The 17,500-nt window shown below is 34.6% G+C and overlaps 1 protein-coding gene across 1 annotated transcript in view; it reads left to right on the top strand.

Annotated features, from left to right (window-relative positions):
* Window positions 1-17,500, top strand: part of LOC106867588 (calcitonin gene-related peptide type 1 receptor-like) — a 314,424-nt gene that overhangs the window by 174,213 nt on the left and 122,711 nt on the right. The window contains exon 4 of the mRNA XM_089356647.1: window positions 12,583-12,692. Within this exon, the coding sequence (XP_089212773.1) occupies window positions 12,583-12,692 (110 nt within the window). The remainder of the gene's footprint in view (window positions 1-12,582; window positions 12,693-17,500) is intronic.

Here is a 17,500-nt window from a genome sequence, read left to right as displayed (position 1 = left end):
GCGACTACATGGACACATAAAACAACTGGCGAAAGGAAGAGAATGTCAAATTAGCACAAGCGCACTAGCAAGTGTTTAATCAGCCTTGTGCCTATGTAGGAATTTATCACCGTTATTAATTACGACGTTAAGACAACGAGCTGGCAGAATCGTTAGCACGCTGGACGAACTGCTTAACGGTATTTCGTCTGCCGTTACGTTCTTTGTTCAAATTCTGCTGAGATTGACTTTGCCTTTCCTCCTTTCGGGGTCGATGAATTAAGTACCAGTGAAACTCTCGGGTCGATGTAATCGACTAATCCACTCTCCCAAAATGTCAGGCCTTGTGCTTATAGTACAAAGGATTATTATTTACGACGGCAGAGTCGTTTAAGCATCGGAATCATTAATTGAAGTAATTGTTCCTTTCTTTACATTCTACATTCAAATCCCACCGAGGTCAAGGTTTACTTTACTTTTTTCGGGATCGATAAGAAGTATCATCCGAATATTGGAAACGATACTATTAACTAACATCCTCTCTTTCTGGTCTTGCGTCTAAATGATAATGCATTATTAGTTACAATGTTAATGTGTTTTCTAAACGTAATATTACAACTGATTTCTTGTGTAAAATACAAGATATTATCAAGTACAAGATATTTCAAAAACCTTGATATGTAATTGTCACAAAAACTACATAGTTAAAGCAAATTAAACTAAAGATGTTTAATGTTGAGCAATATAAGAGTTATCCCTCCACAATTGAACGAGAAATTCGAAGGTATGTGGATTCCATGAACGATTTCACAAATGTTCTATATGCACACAGCCTGTGACACGGCACACGTCGGGTCTATAGTCAGCTCCTCCCAACCATGTCTTGGGTAACAGTCTCCAGTGCGGTAGTGATTCTGTGCTCGAGTTCTTCTAGGTTTGCAGGAAGATGGGGACATAGACCAGGCCCTTAACATAGCCCCAGAGAAAAAAATCGCAAGGTGTCAGGTCTGGTGAGAGTAGTGGCCATTTTAACAGCACATTGTCTTCATCGCCAGCACACCCGATCCATCTCCCTTGAAGATTGTCATTGAGATAAGCTGCAAAGTGAGCTTCCAGTAAGGTGGAGCCCCTTCCTGTTGAAGAATGTGACCTTAATGTTCATTTTCAATGAGCTCATCCATTAGCCAGTTCTGAAACATTTACAGATAAACATCACCGGTCACATTTCCCTTTAAGAAAAACGGGCCATGAAGATGCTACTTGGAGATGGCGCAGAATAAATTTACTTTTGGTGAGTCCCCAAATGTAAATATTATACTTATTGACTTTGCCATTCGTATGGATTGTGGCTTCATCTCTGAAAACAAGACGTTCCTTGAACTCGGCTTCTTCAAGTTTCTCTTGCATATCAACACAAAATTGTTTGCGCTTTCCCTTGTCCACTACCGTTATGACCTGAACAAGCTGCAGCTTGCAGGGTTTCATTAGCAAGCGTTTCCTCAGGACGCGCCAAACTCTCGTTGGAGGAACCTACGTTGTTCCAGACTTGTTCTTCCTATGAACTTCTTGGGGCTTCGCAAGAGCTTTTGGCGAACCCGCTCGACTGTCTCTTCCGATGTTCGTTTTCGTCCAGATACTTTTGCTCTGCACAGATAGCCTTCCACTTGGAATATTTTGTGCCATGTCCAAATCTGCATTGCCGTTGGTGACTTTTTAGAGAACTCTCTCACAAATGCACGCTGCGCAGTCTTGTTCGACTGTGTTCGAGCATACTCCAACACACAAAACACCTTTTCTCTTCCAGTGGATACCATTTCTATACCTGAAAAGATAAACATATCAAACATTACACATAAGATTTGGACCTGTCTCTACTCATGTTGTTAAAATTTGAAGTCATTTGCACAAGTACTAGCAAATTTATTAGATTGTGAAATGATGTCAAGGTTTTTGAAACACCCTGGAAATAATGTATTGAAATCTGCGCATTAAAGGGCTGCTGCTGCTAACACAGAAATTCACAGGTGTAAAAGTGTATAAGTATTCATATTTTTTTTAAAGACATTGTCATTCCTTAGTGTGATTTTTAAAGATAATTGTCAGGTATGCATTTTTAAAGTAACACAAGAAACTTCTTCAGTTAAGATTGCTCTTGTTGTTATAGATCATCTTACTCAATATCACTATATGAGAATTATATAACACATTATTGATTAGTTGTCGTGGGAGATAAGGATGGTAAAAAATGGTTATAGTTACTAAATAATTTTATCTCTTCAGTTGGTACTCAGAAAAAGATGAGAGATAAGTGGCTAAAACATAATTTAAAGAAATCAGAAATCGAAAGTGAAAATAATAATCAAAGACAAACGGCGAGTACAATATTGTTGATAGCAATTATTGTCAGTTTTTCTTTAATATCTCTACGTCGTATAATTGCACTGATTGGTTCAATCTAGGTCTCTTATACTCCCGTATGATAAAAAGCATTCCAGCTGGAACCATCCAATCTTTAAAATGTGCTTTGTAAACGTTTTATAATGTGTCGTTCCCTTATTACGAGGTTAGAATGTGACAAGATCTGTTGTCTAGCAGGTCTAACATTATATTCTCTAAGAATAATAAATGGAAATAATTATATTTATTAAAACTTTGAAGCAGCATTAATCGACTATATTTAGTGGTTAAAATACCATTTGATCTAAAATCGTATTGAAAAGTAAACCACTGCATCAGGGTATAGTCTTCATAGTAGTGCAAAACAAAAAAAGAACACAAGAAAGAACATATGTTTATATATTTTAGTTCAGTATTTTCTTGTAGTAGTAGTAGTAGTAGTAGTAGTAGTAGTAGTAGTAATAGTAGTAGTAGTAGCAGCAGCAGCAGCAGTAGTAGTAGTAGTAGTAGTAGTAGTAGTAGTAGTAGTAGTAGTAGTAGTAATAGTAGTAGTAGTAGTAGTTTCATATAGAGTAGGATTATGGCTCGAATCCAGTGAATCTGCATGATTGTTAGGGACATCGCTTAGATATCTTGTAGTACTTAAACTCACTGAAGAGATCAGATTTTCCTTTTTTAACTAAGTTTCTTTTGTTTTATTATTATTTTTTTTAATAACGGCAGTTTGAGACGGAATTACACAAGCAATCCCACATTAAGGAAAATAAATCCGTTTTAACCTGCCTGTTAGTGTTTTGAAGTGGCTCTTGAATACTTCTGGTTATTGACAGCGGTATAGGGCAGCATGTGATTAAGCTACCCTGCCTTTTGTTCCCTCTTTACTTAGAGTGATGTTCTTAGTCAATCATTGTTGTATCTCCTCCTAAAACAATTTTATGGGGAATCTATTATCTTTGTTCTTTTTATTGACTTCGATATATAATGTACCAGTTAAGTACTGGTGTCACTTCTTTCATCCGCATTTCCCTCTGTCTTTTCCTCTCTCTCTGTCTCCCGTTCTATATCTACCTCGCTATTTCTCTCCCCACTCTCTTTCTATCTCTCGTAATCGGCTGTGATTTCAGGAGATGGAGAAGTATCGTAGAAGTACACTAAAAGTTTCCTTTTCTCTAGAAGTAGCAAACAGATGAAGAAGGATTTTCTTGCAAGAAAATTGAAGTGTTTGGGATTTGATGGATGTCTACCGCGGCATGAATTTCACTTATAATTTCCCTATCAATAAAAATTTCAGTGTTTGAATTTGTGGATTCAACGCATTGGCCTGCATTATCTTAGTACAGAGAAGAGGGACTCAGTCAAAGTTTTAAATCGCAGGTTTAGTTACTTCATTTATCCTATGACTTGAGTTGGAAAGTTTTTCATGATTCTCTTCCCTAGCAGCGCTTTGATTGTAAAAAATCTATTATTTAATACATATTTTCAAAGCAAAGCGTAAAGAAAGTTACTATCTACGTATATGTGCGTTGAATCAAACACGCTTTGCAAAGAAAAAAGATTCTCCTCTTTAGAACACAAAGGCACTCATAAAATTTATGCAAACCGGAAAGAGAGGAACAGAGCATCGTCAGTTTAAACAGCAATAAAAGTATTGTTTATCTTTTCATGTAGTAAGAGTGTGCGTGCGTGTGTACGCGTGTGTATGTGTATATATGTATATGTATGTGTGTCTGTATATATATATATATATATATATATATAAATTGACAGAATGAGATAAAATATCCAAGGCTGTAAATAGTTTTTAGGAAATTTATGAAGAAAAGTTCTTACAACTGTTTCCGGGATATTTTATATATTCCTTCATCAGAGACGGTGCGAGAAAATGTTTATTAATTTTTGTAGAGAAGATATGAAATACTGAGGGATGTAAAAGAATGAAAATATAAGTGAGATACATAAGGATATTGTATTTGCAGTTCCATTATTCAAGTAGAATGGTGTATATAATTCTTGAAGAAGTTTACTGTACCTTGTCTGTGAGTTCCAATGGTAGTTATATTTGGTCATTCCAAGCATAGAGCCTTGTAAACGGTGTTGTTCGATCGAGGGGGATTTTCAGTGTGAATTAAAATTTGCGAATGTGTTTGCAATATTAATGGATAGATGCAGGGAGGAGAGATGTGTATGATTAGAAAGAGGAGATAGGTCAAATCAAAAACAGGGAGAAAATAGGAGGAAAAAGAAAAAAGAGAAAAAGGGAGAGAGACAAAAAAGAAATGAAGAAGGAGGAAACGAAATGAAATGAGAGAGGGTGTGTTAGCTAGTGGTCAGGATAAAGTGATAAGAGGGAGGGAGAGGTGAGGGAGAGAGAGAGGAAGAGATGAAAGGGTAAGGAATAAACCAGTGTGAGATATGTGAGCAAGGGTGATAGGATGGAGCTGCATTAAGGGATGGGTATAGAATAGTTAGAGATAAGGTAAGGGTAAGGTGATGTGTAAGTGGGTATGTATATGTATGTATATATATATATATATATATATATATATATATATATATATATATATATATATATATATATATATATGCAAGTAAAAATAAATACAAAAAAGGTTTTTTTTTGTATGATTGTGTATAGAGGAATATATTATTTTGTTTAAAAGAGTTCCAACACTGTCTGTTTTTATGTTTTATTTATATTCCTGCAGAACCAATGTGGGGTATAGAATATGGAATATACAATATATAATATAATGTACAATATATAATATAGAATAAAATAAAATAAAATAAAAATGGATGGAACCATGAAATAAAGTATTGAATGTAGATGAAATATTGAGTGTTCAATATAAAGGATCAAATATATAAATATATATATATATAAAGGCGACTCGAGTTTCAGGGCTATTTCCCTTCGTCATGGCCGGTATGGCAGACTTTAACAGACTGTAATAAGTTGGCTGATTTTCTGTCTTTTATACCAATTCCTTTGGACAGCAGCAGTAGGTGTTTGGCTATTTTTAGAATTGATGTCAAATCTATTTTTAGAAATGATGATATTTGAGTAATTGTTTTGTGTTTGGGTTGTAGGGATAAGATTTTTAAACCCCAGTAGGTGTTTGGCTGTTCTTAGAAATGATGCCAAATCTATTTATAGAAATGATGATGTTTGAGAGATTTTTTGTGTTTTAGTTATAGGGATAAGATTTTTAAACCCCAAGTAAGATAAATTTAATCATTGTTTGTTAAGAGTGGGTTTGAATTTCTTAATAAAGTCCTTTTCTTTGCATTTTCTTTCAATTTCATTCCGGTTGTAAAGTTTATGGAATGGAAATATAATAAAAGTTTGATGACCACATGTTGCCAGATGGTTACTCAGTGGTATTTGGCGGACTTCTGGGTTTTTAATCTGTTGTCGATGTACCCGTGAGCGTTCCGATAGTACATTACCTGTCTGGCCAACGTACGGTTCTTCACAATTAGGGCATTTGATGCAGTAGATTAGATTTCTACTTTTGCAGTTCATGTTCGCATTGGTGAATATTTTCCCTGTTTTTGTGTTCATATATGGGCCGGTATGGATTGATCGGCATGTGCCGCATCGGCTATCATTGCATTTGGATACAGTGAATGTTTGATTTTTGTTGCTGAGGTCAAACCTTGCCTTTGTTAGTAGCTTTTTCAAGTTTTTAGGTTGTCTCTTATTGAGAGTTATATCTAGATCTGTAATGATATTTCTCAATTCCTTACTTTGTGCAAGGATCGGTAAGTTCGCTTTGGCGATATTAAAGATGTTCTGGTGGCATGGATTTTGTGCCACTATAAATGGAATGATCTTTTCCTGTTTGTCTTTTCTTTGCGGTGTCCTCAGTTGTTGTATGGGTATTTTCGAAGCTCGCTGAATACCATTTTCTATGAGTCGTGATGGGCATTTTTGCTTCAGCAGAAATTCTTTCAGTTCCATCAGGCGTTGATTTCTGGTCTCTATATCCTCTACAATAGTACATATTCTCCTGCCTAGGCAGTATGGTATGTTGCGTTTTGTATGGGGTGGATGGCACGATTTAAAGTTCAAGTTTTAGTGTGTGTCTGTGTGTTTGTAATATATATCTGTGGTAATGGCGGTGTTCTTTTTAATTGCCATTATATCTAGAAATGGTAATTTGCTACTGTTCATCTCCTTTGTAAATTGGATGGATGGGTGTAGGTTGTTCAGGAGGGTGTTAAAATCTTATCCCTATAACTAAAACACAAAAAATCTCTCAAATATCATCATTTCTATAAATTGATTTGGCATCATTTCTAAGAACAGCCAAACACCTACTGGGGTTTAAAAATCTTATCCCTACAACCCAAACACAAAACAATTACTCAAATATCATCATTTCTAAAAATAGATTTGACATCAATTCTAAAAATAGCCAAACACCTACTGCTGCTGTCCAAAGGAATTGGTATTAAAGACAGAAAACCAGCCAACTTATTGCAGTCTGTTAAAGTCTGTCATACCAGCCATGACGAAGGGAAATAGCCCTGAAACTCGAGTCGCCTTTATATATTTATATTTATATATTTGATCCTTTATATTGAACACTCAATATTTTATCTACATTCAATACTTTATTTCATGGTGCCATCCATTTTTATTTTATTTTATTTTATATTATATTATATATTGTATATTATATTATATATTGTATATTCCATATTCTATACCCCACATTGGTTCTGCAGGAATATAAATAAAACCTAAAAAACAGACAGTGTTGGAACTCTTTTAAACAAAATAATATATATATATATATATATATATATATATATATATATATATATATATATATATATATATATACACAGCCGCCATGACTGACCACTAGCCGCTAAAGCGCTTTTTATTCTCTGTTTTATTTCCTCGTTTTCCTTTCGTATACTAAAAAGTGTGGGATACTGCCAACTGTAAAGAATGACATGCACATCTGAATAGAAGTAATGATGGAACTTCTTTTAATTTCTGGAAAACACCATTGTTGACTCCTAGCATTGTCGGTTCATATAGCCAGTATTTTTTTAATATCTAATTTCTTTTTCGCTGTTTCAATTTTAAGGCATCTACAATGCCATCTGCATCACATGTTTCTAAACGTACCATGCTGAGATATGTATGTGTCACTTTTCTGTGAGTGTCCTAACAACTTGTTTATCGATATATCATTGGATTCATCTAATAACAGGCTCCTATATTAGAAATCAAATCTCCATCAAAATATGGAGCTAGAACATTTCTCACAATATTTGCACATTTTGTAAGATGCAACTTCACTTTGTACATAATATCACTATCAGACATATAATTCTTGCATAACTCTATTAAGTGATCACAGCTATTAAATGATGAATGACAACAAATAAACATTGCTAAATTTGCTTCAAACATAGATGTCTTATTATTTTTGGTTTTAATAAATTTGGTTAGAGGAATCGTTTGCTGTGGAGTTGTGTTTCTTTGCTTCATAATGGCTTACTAAAAGATAATATTTTGCCAAGATATTACATCTACAATATCTGCAATGTACTTTAAGAAATGTAGAAAAGGAGGAAAACGACGACAAAAGGGTAACTATTATGGAAATGTCATGATCAGAGAAAACTGTTAAAAAATGCTGAATAAAATTTCAAACATGCTATTTTCCCTGCTAAATGCTACATTAAAAAAATTTCTGCTAAATGCTGAAAACAAATGCTAGATCTAGCTTAAAATATGCTAAATTGGCAACCCTGACTGAGATTAAAGTTGGTTATACGTTCATATTTAGGCGTGTTGTGTATTTTTCGATAAAGAAAGTTTTTCTATTTAAACGTTGTTGTACAGAAATTGTTTCTTTGCACTGGTAGATGGGGAAAACTGTGAACTTTGGTTGGGTAATACCTGCACATCTTTCTATGTGTTCACTCAAAGGAATCTGTCTGTACTGTGGCAAACGGATCTTTTCATTATGTAAGATGGTTCCCCGCCTAAGTGCGTTTGTTGTCAGTCCTATATAGTTATGTCCACAATCTGAACAATTTATAACAAATTAGATTCTCGGTGACACAAGTGAAGTTGGTTTTAAATTATGAACACTCCTCCTTGATTGAATAGTAATACCAAGTCTTCCTGCTGGTTGGGGCATGTTCTACAGTTTGGACATCCACATGTTTTAGCTATTGATTTCATGGTCGTTATGCAAAGCTTCGCATTAAAAATTATATTAAACTATATAAACTGTGTGCATTTTCCTTCTTTTATTTTATGTATGTATATGTATATGTAAATATATATATATATATATATATATATATATATATATATATATATATATATATATATATATATATATATATATATATATATATATATATACATATATATATATATATATATATATATATATATATATATATATATATACACACACATATATATATATATACACACACATATATATATATATATATATATATATATATATATATATATATATATATATATATATATATATACCATACTATACACATCCACACATATATCGACATATGAACAGAGACTTACAGATTATGGAGTGATAATCTTTCATGGAGATAACCTCTCCAAAATGCAAGTATCCGTCAGTCTGGTTCCAGAATGCTTCGAACTGATTTGGTGAATTTACCCCTAATTATCTACACCGAGAAAGTTTCTTTATGACAGACTACAGTAAATGGCTTTCTTATGGGTTCGAATATACCCGAAGCGAATTTGAACTGGTAAGAAGTTTATATTTGTACACATCACTGCTTAGTGCTTTTATTGCGTACTTTACGGCCAGCTACCCGATTGTCACAACCAATAACAGTACTATGACATGAACATAATAAGAGATACCCATCGCATGTCAGTTCATAGCATTCCCTTTCCGGCATCTGATGTTAACCTCTTGAAGGGAAGCTAACATAGCCTCTAACTGAATTCTGTCTGTCTGTCTGTCTTTCTATCTCTCTCTCTCTCTCTCTCTCTCTCTCTCTATATATATATATATATATATATATATATACATATATATATATATATATATATATATATATATATATATGTATGTATGTATGTATGTATGTATGAATGAATGTATATACACGTGGTCTGATCAATAAGAATCTGGACTGTTGCCATGGTAACGAAGCTAAAGCACGCAGAGTACAGCTGCTTCGCACAGATTGAGCTTGAACTCCTCAGATGTGCATGCGCACTGAATCTTAACTTTCTAACTCACTTCCTCTGTTTACAGCAGTGCTTGCAAGGAAGGTGTGTAGCGTGTGATTGTTGCGTTGACCATGACAGAGAAAGTGGAAGAAAGAATCTGTATCAAATTATGTCAAAAGCTTGGCGATACATGCTCGGAGGCCAACGCAACGTTTTCAAAAGTGTTCAACGTTTCCGACACACTCAAGGAGATCTTGTGCAACAGAAATCCGAGAGTCTTTTTGGTCAGCTAAAGGCAGTCTTGGCACAAACTTGGCAGATCTGCGTAACGTCAGTGATACTGGACTGAATCGAACATTAACTAATCTGCACATCTTCTGATAACACACAGTTGGTGATTCGACGGTTCCCCTCACAGCTGTATGCACATCTGGTTGCAGATCTTCCAGAACGTTTGTCAATCAATATTGTCGTTGTTTTCGACGATCTTAGAAACGTCTAAACTACTCTTAAACCTGTGTGCAGCTCAAACACTCCTCTCCATACACTTTCTACAACATTGCGCAGGCCTCTGAGCAGGTATCACCATGACAACTTTCGCTGTAATGGTCAATGCGACGATCACATTCTACACAGCTTCCTTCCAAGTACTTCTGCGAACAGCGGAAAGTGACTTAGAACAACAAAACTTAGTGGGCATGCACAGTAGAGTTCAAGGTCAATCTTTGCCAAGCGGCTTTACTCTGCATGCTTTAGGTTTGTTGCTACGGCAACAGTCCAGATAGTTATTAAGCATACCTCGTACACACACACACACACACACACACACACACACACACACACACGCACGCACGCACATACACACACACACACACAAACACACACACACATGCACATACAGCCTGCACGGCCACTCATAGAGCAAATATGCATGTGCTCATAAACACACGCACTCACACACGTATGTATACACACACACACACATACACACACACACACACACACACATACACACACACACACACACACACACACACACACACACATATATATATATATAACCATTTATTGTTCCATCTCTATTGCTGCGAGTTATAAGATCTATTTGTTACAGAGGATCAAACACCCAAATTCGATTCCATAATACTTCGATGCAGAAAATTATCATTGTCTAAATTTCACACATATTTAATAGAAGAAAATGTGTAATTTATTTTTATATAGTAGCAAAGACATACTATGACCGTCACTGCGTCTAATACAACTTTCACGATTGCAACAGTACACGCATTTTATTGAGTTTCCAACAAATTATAAAATGGGTAGAATAGAGTCGATTCTTAAAACTCATGTGGATAGAAATCTGGAGAAGGTTCAGCTTCTATACGTTTTAAATGCCCACGATATGAGGTTTGTTTTGAAGGTGCTCCTGTAATTCTGTCTGAATTTAAAAGAATTAAAAAAAAAAACAGTTAGAAGGCAAGTTTGTATATGTTTCAGCCTCTTCGGTAATTATGGTTTCATACTTTGAGAAGGCGTATAGCTGACTGAATTAATCCACCCGTTTATCTTATCAATTCCATAAAGAGATGCGGGTTAAATCGGTATTACGTAATTGAATTTAAACGTATGACAACAAGTCTAGATAAATCTTTTATTCTCTTGACTTGTTACAAGAAGGCTTTTAGCTGATTGAACTTATCCTCCAATTTTTATCAATATTGCAAAGAGATGTATGCTAAAGTTGATTATACGTAATTGAATTCGGAACGTATAACTATAAGAATAAATTGTTTTATTCTTCGAAAGATGTTACACGATGGTCACTTCATTCTTTTATAGCAAACTTGTTACTTATATATAAATTTTCAAAAAGAGTGTCTCTATGCGGTTGCATTATCTTGTAGAAGTAGCAGCCAAATCCTCTCCGCTCACGCCCTTGGAGTGAAAGTGTACATTAGATAACGTAATCTGTAATAAATTATGTGACATTTATACAAGAATTCCTGTCAACATAAGTCTGTTCCACCTCGGCTGATCTAGAACTACATAGAAGAATAACAGCAACATAGTATCCGAGCTAAGGATGGTGCCTGTATACATGCGGATGAACCTCTAAACAAGCAACCACATCGCCCTGAAGCTACACCCTAACGTCTTAAAATTGAAGTACACATTGAATACTGAACCTGAAAAATATTTTCCACAGCTGGAACATCTTTTTCTCATTGGTCAGGCTTATCTGCATTAACCAATATCAATAACAACAACATCATTTGTTTTAATGAAGACACAACTAAGTTCACAATTTTCGATAATGCCCCAGTTTTCATAAACCAGTCTATACTGTAAGTTTGGAGTAGTATGTACGTGCAAAACTAGAGTCTGTTGCAGGAGTCTGTTTGTAGCTTAATGACTTTCACATGTATCTCAGCTACGTAGAAGTAAGATATATACATATTTATAGGTTTATTTCTGATGCACGATCTCTAATTCAAAAAAATATTGTTCTATTTGACTAGGTACAAACGCCCTAAACGTTTAGTTGAAAAGAAATGAGGGGCTGTGACATGTCTTGTGAAGGATAATGAATGAAACTGATAGTCTAAACTGTATGGCAAACAAAGTCCACCAGGAGATTCTTTCACTCTGCAGTACACATGTAACAGGTATAAGTGTTTCTAAAATGGACACTATATCGCACAAAATTCGCCAAATTACTTCAGTGGTTGCTCTTAGTAATAATGTTCCTTAAGAGGAATTGTTAAGTTCTTTGAAATTTTCTGTGTTGCGTCATATTTCTGGACCATGGGATGAAATCAATCCACATTTTCCAGTAGAGTGCACTAGTGAGTAGAAGATTCAAATATGAAGTGGTTCAAATTCGTTTGAAAATCACTGCTTTATAATCAGTTGAGTACACTCGTTGGTGAAGCTGATTAGGTAATCCTTACTATAAATACTAGTTAAATGTTCTTTACTATTTACAGACAATCTTCTGGTGACCAAAGACTGCAGTGTGAATGGAACATGGACGTTACATCCGATCACTAAAAGACACTGGACTGACTACACAGTATGTTTTCTAAACAAGCTAGAGGTAAGTAGAACACGTTTACTCCATTTGGGAAAGAAAATATTTCAAAATATCGTTTGAACAATCTGAAAGAAATAAAACAAAATGACAAGAACTGTGAGAGAGTGGTCAAGACACAAACATACTGTCAAATAGATACAGAGGGAAAATGAAGAGGATTGAGAGATATGCAATGGGATTGAAAGGAAGGGTGAAAGATAGAGAGGAACTGTGAAGATGAATTGAAGAGAATAAGAGGAAGAGAGAGAGAGAGAGTTGTGTGTGTGCGTGTGTGTGCGTGTGTAGTGGGAGTAAAGAACAACGAGTTATCTGTAATGACAGTGAAAGAGATGACAGATAAAATATATATTACAAATTTAGGTATGGCAATTGCATGATGTATTGGACAGCCACCACATCTTCGCTCTAGCTGCTTTGTTTTTTCTCTGAGCAGGATACGTAATTAATCTATGAGCGATATAGATACAAGATCTATCGCATGTTACCCAAGATAGACTAGATTTATGGCTTAGCCACTTAAAGTAACAGAATTCCGAACTAAGCACTGGTTCTATGTGCTCCTGTTGTTCCTACAGACATTTATCATTTTATCATTCTAAATCGCATTTTCGAGATGTGTTGGCATTTCTTTAAAGTTGAAAGCCATTTTCAAATGTTGTAAGCAAATAATGTGCACAGAAATCGTACAAAAATAAAAGGATTACTTGTTACCAGGAAAACAATTGATGTATTCAGTTCAGAGGTACAATTAGTGAACCAAAAATAATTTTTGTTTTAAAGCACAGTGCCTAAGAAAGATAATCGATAAATATGTTTGTTTTATTAAGTACAGGATCAATGGGTTTCTGTGATATTCGTGAAGAAGTTTTTTTTTTTTTTTTTTTTTTAGAAAACATCAGTGACGAATGCGACATCTAAAAATGTTAATGATTCTTTAGCCTTATTAACCAGTATTTAATTGGGATGCTGGTCTAATACACGTAAATGGTCGGGTAACACTTCAATAGAATACGAGAGACTACAGAATATAGAATAGACTGCAACCTTAGAAAAATAACAGTTTCTTTAAACTAACGTGACATGACCAGGGAGTCATTTCAATTTTGTGTATGTGAAATCGAGTTGGTATTTCTGTCTTATCTAGCTTACTGAATTTACTTATTTCACTTATGGAAGTAAATTATATCAGCGATCCGTTTTAGTTCATTTTTCAAAAACACTGCAAAACACTGGCTTCAGTATTACTAGTAACAAAAGATCTATGTTCCATTAGAAAGGAAATGGGAAGCTGTGACACTTATCTATTTCAAAATTTGTTTAACAGAATTTAATTGAGCATATATAGAAACACACACATATAATCTATCTATTTATCTATCTATCTATCTATCTATCTATCTATCTATCTATCTATCTATCTATCTATCTATCTATCTATCTACTTCACGTATACATACATACATATATATATATATATATATATATATATATATATATATATATATATACACATATATATACATATATACACATATATATACATATATACACATATATATACATACATATATATATATATATATATATATATATATATATATATATATATATACATATATATATGCATATATATATATATATACATATATATATATATACATACACACACACACACACACACACACACATATATATATATATATATGTGTGTGTTTGTGTGTGTGTGTGTGTATAATGAAGGCGACGAGCTGGCAGAAACGTTAGCACGCAGGGCGAAATGTTTAGCGGTATTTCGTCAGCCGTTACGTTCTGAGTTCAAATTCTGCCGAGGTCGACTCTGCCTTTCATCCTTTCGGGGTCGATAAATAACGTACTAGTTACGCACTGGGGTCAATATAATCGACTTAATCCCTTTGTATGTCCTTGTTTGTCCCCTGTATGTTTGGCCCCATGTCGGTAATAAAGAATTAAGATATATATAATCTATTATCTTTTGCTAATTTAAACCAGAGGCGGAGGCTCTGCTAGGGCACAACCTTTCAGTGTGATTAGGTTTCTCTTCTGTAATGTTTCTTGTGAAGTAGCAAGTTGGACGGAGTTGCTATTTTTTGTGCCTCCTGCTGTGATGTGCGTTCATCTGGTATATTAGATAAAAGCTTGTTTAAAGTCTTTCAGATCTATAACTCGCAAGTTTTTGACTCTGCTTGGCAGAATGTTAAATAGTTATGGAACTTTGAAACGCAATCTGTTACAGTACTGGGTCAGTAGATGAAGAAAACTCTGTTGTTGGTATATTTTTCAATTCCAAAATTGAGAACTAGACCTTTCAGGATGTTCTATATATAGATCACTGCATAACTTTCACGCTCCCTCTCTCTAGGGAGTAGTGCTTCAGTCCCTTCAGTCACCTACAGTACCATTTTTGTTCAACCGATTAAGTATGAAGATCCGTTGTGGTCGAGCATCTATATAGCTATATGCGATTGGAACATCTATCGCAGGGATCCAAACAGCAATAGCGATGAAGCAATATGTGTAGGAACTTTAATATAAATTTGAGTTCATCCTTATTTTTTGCTGCATTTGCTTTGTAGCTTAAAACTGGTCAGTATAGGAGTTAATGAAACAACTATACAAAAAACAGGCTACATTATAAACATCTAGGTGAAGCTGTAATCATAACAGGAGCGGTCGTTCATCTACTTGTACACATAATTTCTGATATTCGCGCGCGCGTGTGTGTTTGTGTGTGTTTGTGTGTGTGTGTGTGTGTGTGTGCGTGCGTGTTTGTGTTTGTGTGTGTGTGTGTGTGTGTGTGTGTGTGGGTGTGTGTGTGTGTGTGTGTGTGTGTGTGTGTGTGTGTGTGTGTGTGAATGTTGTTTCATCTGCAGGGAAGATGATCGCCTCAGTTTTATGGGATGCAATAAGGTTTTGTGTATATTTACCATCTTCAAAAGGGCCACACTATCAATGGAAAGTGGTGACAGGTGGAGGTGTGTTAAGGATGTTGTGTGAGGTTAAACGGTCGGTTAAAGAGGCGTAGACGGAACGTTAACGGGCCTCGGTATTTAGGTGGTTTATATTCATGCTAAAATGATTTGTGAAGCATTTTGCATATTTGGGTCAATATAACGCAGCTCCATTCTGAGAAGTGATTGGTTAACATACACTCCAGCGTTGCAAGAAATCTTCCAGTATTAATGGGAACTGTGTAAAATATCGTTACGCTTAGAATATCTGAACACCATGTGTGCAATTTATTCACATAAAGACCACTATCTTAATGTATTATTAAATCATTTAACACTAATTAATATTTTTGATAACGATAATACCGAAGTAGATAAAATAAGTACCAGTTGAACACTGAGGTCCATGTAATCGACTTCTCCGAAATTGTTGAGCTTGTGCCAAAATTTGAAATCAATATTGTTGATATCTATAAATACTTCGCTGACGCAACGAAAATATTACCTCAGAATTCAAATAAACATAATACATTCATATTTCTTAGTATTGCATATAGAAGAATAGAAATAACATTGTTTCACAAGAAAAAGTGTCATGTTATATTTATATAATTGATATACATATTCGATATATTCAGTTCCATTATACAAAGTACATTGTTTCTTTTAAAAATGCGTTTCGCCATTCATTTGCGCCTACCTTCACCAACAGATGTTATAATGTAGATGGTTTCCAAGTGTTTACTGGATAATATGCACACCAACTTTGATAATACTCTCCGGCATTTATCAAAACAACCGGAAGTTCACTCCAGTCAGATACCACTACATTATTTTAAAATTTGAACGTACTTATATACATGACACATTTCAATGACTAACAAGTGAAAATATGTTTCGTTTTCTGAAACTAAACTCAATAACTATATGTTATATATTTTTTCAATGACTACTAGTAATACGAAAAGTATATGTAATCAGCATGTGTGTATGTGCGTGAGAGTGTATGTAACTGTACACACTGGTTACTTATTTTATCTGTAATAAAGAGGAATATAGTTTTGAAATGTCATAATCATTTCAGAGGTTCGAAAGTTGTTACTGTTCTGGACACTCACAAATTTCAAAATCTAGTCGTGATGCTTCACAATAATCTTGGGTAAATCTGAGATGGTTGAATAAGTAGTAAAAATAAAATTGAATAGAAACAAACGTTGGATGTGCGGTGAACTGTGCTAGGAATCAGCAGGTACAGAAAAAATATCCTTATGTGCGAACGAAAAAAATGTAGTTAATGATTTTGTGAGTAGTGATATGGGTCCAACGCGAAGAGAGCCACAATGCTGGAGTTGAATGCTGTAAAACTAGAAGTGACGGTACGATGACTACTAAAGTATGGTGATGAAAGTCCAAATTCAGATCCCGTCCGTTGCTAAGGTTTAATTAACCCTGGGCTTAGTATGAAACGTACCGATTTAAAATCATTAGAAATTATTCAACATCAATAATCAGTGTTACATTTTTAGAAAATTCTATTTTGCTACAACAGTAGAATAGAATTGAATTACACTAACAACATACGTTTCCTTAAGCAATTCGTTCAAGCCTTCTGCAAAAGCAATCACTTCATAACAGAATTCGGTCGATTCCCAAAGGTTGAAAGTAGCCCTGATGATGTTGAATGTGATAAAGCCCTCAAAACTGCCTCTACACAAAGGGGATTTCACTATTTGTCAGTGTTATATGCTTTCACATTACATCAGATTGATAAATAATAAAAGTTTTGTTAAATAATAGAAACAAAATAGTGATTTCACACATACGTACACACACACACATGTG

Source organism: Octopus bimaculoides, chromosome 8 (genome assembly GCF_046866305.1).
Source record: "Octopus bimaculoides isolate indiv1 chromosome 8, ASM4686630v1, whole genome shotgun sequence".
Taxonomy (NCBI): Eukaryota; Metazoa; Mollusca; class Cephalopoda; order Octopoda; family Octopodidae; genus Octopus; species Octopus bimaculoides.
The sequence above is the reverse complement of the archived record's forward strand: the minus strand, read 5'-3'. Positions and strand labels throughout refer to the sequence as shown.